Source organism: Quercus lobata, chromosome 5 (assembly GCF_001633185.2).
Source record: "Quercus lobata isolate SW786 chromosome 5, ValleyOak3.0 Primary Assembly, whole genome shotgun sequence".
NCBI classification, from domain to species: domain Eukaryota; kingdom Viridiplantae; phylum Streptophyta; class Magnoliopsida; order Fagales; family Fagaceae; genus Quercus; species Quercus lobata.
Window position 1 is genome coordinate 60,298,058 of NC_044908.1, and position 7,386 is coordinate 60,305,443.

Genomic DNA, 7,386 nt, shown 5'->3' on the forward strand with positions numbered 1-7,386 from the left:
CTCATCGATTTTACAAGTGTTCTAAGTCAAGTCGGCAAAATCCATCTCTTGGGCCTATGGGTAAGCTCAAATAGGCCTTACTATTTAGTATTTTCCCTCTATACCAAACTTCCTCAAAATTTCCCATTTAAAGATTATGGACTTGGACGATGCAAAGATTAAGAAAATAATAGACTCAAAAATAATTGGGCTTCGCTATCTGTGGACCTTAAAAAAAGGCATTAGCATGGGTTTAAATTGGTCATGTTTAAATTTTTTGGAGTACTAAATTCAGCGATGGGAGATATGGAAATTAAAAATGCTTTCCTAGTTTCAAAGTTTGGCAAAAGAGTAATGGTTCCTTACTCTGAATGGTGGCTTTTCAACTTTTCTGTTTTGGTTCAACTCGCTGTCCATGTTCAAGAACAAAAAAAAATATGATTTTTTCCCTTATGGAAGAGTCAAATAATCATTTTTTTTAAGGTCAGAAATTGTGTGTGTTTGTGTTTTTTTGTCAGGAATGCTCTCAAGCGTATTTAGTCAAATTGCTAAGTGGGTTGGGTTTGTTTTACAGTCCTTATACTGTAGTACAAGCTCAACATGGCGGCGTAGTTGTGAACCCAAACCCAAATCCTTGGTGGACCTTTTTCCTTTTGGGCCTCAATGCTGGTTGTGACTAATGGTAGTTTTTTTTTTTTTTGGGGTAAATTCTCTTATTGTGCTGATGCTAACCAGGTCCAAAATTTTTCAAAACTAATTAACATAGTCCTTAAAGTCAACTTAGTTCTTAAGACAGTTGAGGAAAAATGACTAACTAGCCTAACAGTGTTTAGCGATTAAGTTGCATTTAGGGACCAAATTAGTCAGTTTTGAAAAGTTTTGAACCTGGTTGGAATTAGCCCAAATCTCAATATAAGTTAATGGAATTTATCCCTTTTTTTTTGGTAGAATTAGGAGCGTAGGTATGAAACACATTACTAGAAGTAACCCGAACTAGTTGGGTAGATCTCTTAGCTGAGTTGTCTGAATCTGAGACCTCCATAACATCTAAAAGGAAATAGGAAATAAAAGCGTCAGCAGCTTTGTTAGATTCCTTAAAGCAGTGCTAGAATTGGCAGTGACTTCAGTTCAGTAGCATCCACATTGACTATTAATGTTGAGTGATTTAGCCATAAAGAGAGAGGCCCCCAAAGTTTTGTAATAAGACAAGTGGTAAAGCCAATTGCTCTGGAAAAACCATGTATCCAACAAGTTCTAATTTGAATCCCAGTTAGTGCTTGGGATAACTGATGCATCCATATTGAGTTTGAGTTTCACTTATGCTGCCAATGGTGCACTTCTAGACAATTGAAAGATTGATACCCTGTTTAAAAAAAAATAAATAAAGATTGACAGATTGTGGGGAAAAAAAAATTCAAAGAATGGGCAGCTCTCTAATTTTTCTTTTTCTTTATTTATGCCATTCATGTGACATATTTATTGGACCAAAAAAAAAGAGAAGATCTTGAATGCACACAACCCATTCCTCCTCTCGCTCCAAATCTACGTGCAGCCAAAAACTAAGTCTAGGAGCTTTCTAGATGAGTGCAATGCTAATAGGTAGAAGATTAAATCTCATCAAATAAAAAAAAAGGGGGTAGAAGATTAAATAATAGGTTCTACTCATCCATAAAAAGGAACTGAATTGTGTTCCCATTAAAAAAAAAAAAAAAATTGTGCATTGAACATAGTTAGTAATAATGTAATATATGGGTCAAGATCTCTGTAACTCAGTGGTATTGATTGATCCATTTTATAAGGAAAATCTATGTTCAAGCCTCCCATTTCTCAAGATTCAAACTTTCAAATGATAGTTCAATGGTAAGCCCACACTACAAAACGCGGGGGCCTTGGGTCGCGTTTTTTAAGGCGCGGCTATAAAAAATGCGGCCTAAGATAGACTAAAACCGCGTTTTTTAAAAACGTGGCTTAAAAAAACCTTAAAGTCGCGGCCATAGGACCGTTAGTCCTATAGTCACAGGTTTTAGGTCACATTAGAAAGCGCGGCAAAAAAAAACGCGGTTATAGGCTATAGTCATGTTTTTTTGACATATAGCCGTGTTTTAAAAACGCGGCCAGAGGACCATTTTTTTGTAGTGCCAATGACATTATTTCTGATGTCTCATGTCCCCACCTCCCCATTTCCCACTATCTACCTATAAAAAATTATTCTCTTCCACTTGTTGTATTTATATATATATATATAAAGTTAGTAATATATGGTATAATTATATATGGTACATATTACGTATGAGTTTCATTAGAGAATTTTTAAAAAGTTATAAAAGAATTTTGAATGATAATTCTAGACTAAAATAACAACTATATATGTTAAATTATTATTTTTATTATATTCCAATTTAGTAGTATACTGATGTTATTTTAATATAAATTTATAATATGTTATAAAAATTAATTTATATATATGTATATTCAATTTTTAATTGTTAATGAAGGAGATGATGTTCATATATTCTTTCATTCACTTACTTAGCAAAAAAAAAAAAAAGTATTTATTGTCTCAATTTAAAATGATTTTATTTTATTTATTTAAAATCTAACATACATACATTCAAAATTTTACATGGCAATAAGATCTATTTATTCAAATTAAAAAAAAATCTTAATAGATTAAAAGTTCAATATTATAATAAAAATATGAAATATTAATGTTTTATATAAAATAATAAAACTAAAAATATTGATTTTGATAATTTCATTATTATACATAATGATAAACCTTAATGAAATAAACAATTATACCATAGATAAAAGTATTGAAGTCAAGTCAAGTTGAAGTATTATTATAAAAAACATATATTTTTCAAAATATTTTTATTTTGTATGGTAAATGAGATTTAAAAAAAAAAAACATATATATCATATAAATTATATTAACGTTGAACCACAATTAAAATCCAAATTAGTTTATAATTAGTGAATAATTTTGTGTCAAGTGTCCAATTTAATTTTATTAATTTTGGTGGCAACTAATATTCATAATACTTAACATGAAAGTGGAGATAATCACCTCACTCACCTAGATAAGACCACATTATTATCATTACTGTCAAATGTTTCTATGACTAGTACGATGTGTGTATTTTACCAGTGCTTTGGATAAAAACTATTGGATGTTACTTAGGCTCCTTAATGATTAAACCAATTAAGGGAATGTGGAATGACATTCTTGATTCAAAGAGATGTAAGTAAGATCTCCTTCTTTCTCTCTCTAGCTTTAGCTTTTGATTTGGTACCATAAAAACAGTAGAAAGAGACCCAAAAAAGAGAAAGGAAAATGCCACAATATCGCTGCAGCTAGCTATGATAATAATAATAAATATGTCAGCCGAAACATCAGATTTAAATTCCAAACAGATCACTCTTTTGCCTTTTCCCTCTTCATAAACTTTTGTACTCTTTTTGTGGTTTTTGCACCTTCTCTTGCTTGCAGTTTCCTACAACCCAATGCCTCCTTTCTCAAGTTTCTAATATTCTTTCTTCTCTCTTTTAGTGTCTCTACAATTCAAGAAATCTATGATTCTTCTAATTTTATATATATATAATTAAATACTGTAAAAAAAGATGAACTCTTCTTCGGAATAAAACCATTGGTGTTTCCTCTTGTTTTAAAATATCTTAGCTTCTCTATCATTATTCCAAGCCAGTAAGAATACCCAATACCAAATTAATAGCATTTTGGAGGGATGGGTGCTTGCATTCTTCGGTGTTTCACTTTCTTTTCCTTCTGTCTTTTCCTCAGTTCAGGTGATTTGCATTGTCCTCAATATTTAGTTTTCTTAGTCTTTCTAATTGTATTTTGAAATAAAAATTCTACCTCAAATGTTATTTTGATTACCCATTTTCCATATGAATATTTGCCTTTCTCCCTTGGCTCCTGTTTGTTCCATGCGAAAATAAAAATGGAAATTTGTTTTCTCTATGTGCATAGCAAAATGCAACAAGGTTGGTTAACGTATCTCTTTTCCCATGCATGGATGTTGAAAAAAATTTGAACTGCTAAGAGGAAGTTTTTGTAAAATAGTATGTATTCTGTGGGAAAGAAAAAAAAAATAATGATCATAGTGAAGCTATCATGTAATTGCAAGCTAAGTCTTGAATCTAAATTTTCAGAGGATAAATGATTTTCACAGCAAGTAGGGCTTCATTTCTGATTGTAGTAGTTCCTGTTGGATTCATATGTTATTTGTACAGCTCATTTTGTATCTATGTTCATCAAATTTTCACTTGCTTTGAACTTTTCATGTTTTCAAGTTCATCTTTTAGATATCTTTCAATCTGCAATTGTTTCTAAGATAAGGTTCCCGATGCTTTTCAGACCTAATTAATGCAGTAGATGAGATGTCAGCTTTAGAAAGTTATTATCTCATTGTTTGTTCATTAAAATTATGTTCTAGTTCTTGATGATTTGAAGTTTAACCTAAGACCTCACATCAATTTAAATCTTTAATTGCTAATGAAAATCATATTTTTGTTCATCCAAACAAAGAATTTACATCTTCAGTTCTTGTTAAAGAAAAATCTATGCTTATCCCAAAAAAAAAAAAAAAAAAAATCTACGCTTATATAAAAAAAAGAAAAAGAAAAAGAAAAATCTGTGTTCATCCCAATAAAGAGGGGGAGAGAGAGAGATTCATGTTTGTTTTTGCAATCATCTGCTATGCTTCAGTTGCAACTCCAATGCCTCAAATAGCAATTTGCAAAGATTTCAGGGTATAGCCTCAAATAGCAGTTTGCAAAGATTTCAGGATATAGCATGATTATTTGACACAAGTAAAATTTAGATATAGTTACTTAGGTGCATTATTAGGTTTCTTCTAATTAAATTGAAACACATGACTACCTTGAATTTAATTGTTTTTGAAAAAGATAGCACTAGAACTTAACTTTCCTTAGATGCAATATGTTAGAGTCGGCAGCTTCTTTTTATCATGTCACTGAAATGAAAAAGAAAAGAACTTATCTCTCTGCTTTTTATTTCGTCAGGTTCAAGTGTTGCAAAGAAACCTCCTTCAGAAGCAATCCAGCAAAACAGATTATTGCGCAATCAAGAAAATAGAATGCTTTTCTCATCTTCAGTGTCCATTACACAACTGGATACAGTTCCCATTGTCAATCCAACAACTCCAGGCACAACTCCTACTCCCATTGTAAATCCTTTTTCCCCACCAACACCAACCACGACAGAGCCAACCATACCTCCGCCAACCCCAACCACCACAACTCCGACATCCCCATTCACAACTACAACTCCGACAACCCCAACCACCACAACTCCGACAACCCCAACCACAACTACACCCCCAACCACAACAACTCCGACAACCCCAACCACAACTCCATCATCATCAGGCGGTTCTTGGTGTATTGCAAACCCATCTGCTTCAGAAACAGCTTTACAGGTGGCTCTTGATTATGCTTGTGGCTATGGAGGTGCAGACTGTTCTGCAATTCAACAAGGAGGAAGTTGCTACAACCCAAACACCCTGCGAGACCACGCCTCTTATGCCTTCAATAGCTACTACCAGAAAAATCCAGCACCTACTAGCTGTGTATTTGGAGGAGCAGCACAACTTTCCTCCACTGACCCAAGTAAGATGTGTTAGCGATATAGCATAATCATTACCTTGGATTTAGTCTCATTATTGAGACTATATTTCACCAAATATCTGCTCAAAAGACAATCAGATTACCACCATTTTTTTTGTGTGTGGAGTTCTCCATAACTTGACTTCACTAGTTGAAATTATTTCACAGAGTTCTTGAGGAAGTTCCAAATGGCTTAAAAGCCACCAAAAAAATAAAAAGGGTTTTGAATGGCTACTTTATGCTTCCAACATGAATAATTTCCCGTATTCATTTTAATTTTCATTCTTTTAATAATTTCTTCTACTAGTTCAAGGGATACCCAGTGGTTCTAGCACTTCTTGCGATGCTTAAGCACTGGGGTTCAAACTTCAAACGCGACCAGCCCCTCCCCAATTTACCTAGCAAAAAATAAATTATCACTGCCACTTGAATTGACACAACTTGGAGATTACCTTTAGGTGTGCACTCAAATACCTGTATTATGGCTAATATTAAACTTTTACTTTCCTCTTTCTGCAATTTTACAGGTACCGGAAGCTGTCACTTTGGATCAACTGCATCAAACTCAACAACACCCAGGTAATCTTTTATTACTCCAATTTCATTTTTCCTATCATAGGTTATGGTAATGGAAAATCTTACCTATTTTTCCTATCAACAGCATGAGCTCACCGACTATGCCGACCCCCCCATCGACCTTAACCCCACCGGCCCCAACCACACCGACAATGGGTATACCCAGTGTACCAATGATAGATGGTTCACCAACAGGAAGCCCCAACTCAGCCAGCTCAGTCTCCTACAGTGCGATGGCGCTCTTCACCACAGCTTTCTTGGGGGCACTTGCGGCAAATTATCTTTAAATGAAGGAGATCAAGTTCAGTTATTCACTCCAAAACAAGCTGGCAAATTCACTGAGTCTGTCAGAGCACCTCATGAATTCCAAGGAGGCACTTAGAATCGACGATGAGATTTTATTTTATCTCAAGGCCTGATTCTCACCATTAAATTATTTCTATAATTCACCTATGTATGCTTGATAGCGGACTAAGAAGCACAGAAGAGCAGAAAACACAGAAGAGCAAAAATATATTAGGTTCTTGTACTTGTAGACTCATAGTTACTTTCTCTGCAGTGTTAGCACAATAAATTATTAGACAAGTCCATCCAGCTATAGAACTACTTCCCAGTGAAGAAACCTGTACTTGAAATGAGCTAGGGCATCAATTAATTATATACCTACATGAGTAATAAGAACTCAAAGATATTTTTGGTCAGTATATTCACAATATTAGATAAAATTAGCTTATGTATTGACCTAATAAGCATCAAGGTATTGGATAGTTAGTAAAGGGTATAGCCTGTGACGAAGATGACTAGGGCTAGATTGTATTAAAAATACAATTTTCCTCTCTGAACAAATTCACATGCCTTGTTAGGTTATTACTGAGTTCGCAAGACACGAAACTGCATAAAAACTTGCCCTTCTGGAATAAGTATGAAAAATGTAGCGAAAACTAAAACTACATTTGGATTGTTAAAGTTCAAATCGTACAAAATTTGACGAAGATGACTAGGGCTAGATTGTATTAAAAATACAATTTTCCTCTCTGAACAAATTCACATGCCTTGTTAGGTTATTACTGAGTTCGCAAGACACGAAACTGCATAAAAACTTGCCCTTCTGGAATAAGTATGAAAAATGTAGCGAAAACTAAAACTACATTTGGATTGTTAAAGTTCAAATCGTACAAAATT

General features: G+C 33.7%; 1 protein-coding gene across 1 annotated transcript; it reads left to right on the plus strand.

Annotated features, from left to right (window-relative positions):
• Positions 1-3,547: 3,547 nt before the first annotated feature.
• On the plus strand, positions 3,548-7,125 carry LOC115992052 (PLASMODESMATA CALLOSE-BINDING PROTEIN 4-like). Its single transcript, XM_031116093.1, has 4 exons — positions 3,548-3,786; positions 5,026-5,631; positions 6,156-6,207; positions 6,290-7,125. Exons 1-4 carry the CDS (start codon positions 3,726-3,728, stop codon positions 6,489-6,491), a joined length of 921 nt encoding a protein of 306 aa, XP_030971953.1. The 5' UTR covers positions 3,548-3,725; the 3' UTR covers positions 6,492-7,125.
• Positions 7,126-7,386: the final 261 nt, after the last annotated feature.

Coding starts and splice junctions, on each gene's coding strand:
- LOC115992052 (XM_031116093.1), top strand. CDS start 3,726: ATGGGTGCTTGCATTCTTCGGTGTTTCACTTTCTTTTCCTTCTGTCTT. Junction 3,787..5,025: donor CTGTCTTTTCCTCAGTTCAG/GTGATTTGCATT, acceptor TTATTTCGTCAG/GTTCAAGTGTTGCAAAGAAA. Junction 6,208..6,289: donor TCAAACTCAACAACACCCAG/GTAATCTTTTAT, acceptor TCCTATCAACAG/CATGAGCTCACCGACTATGC.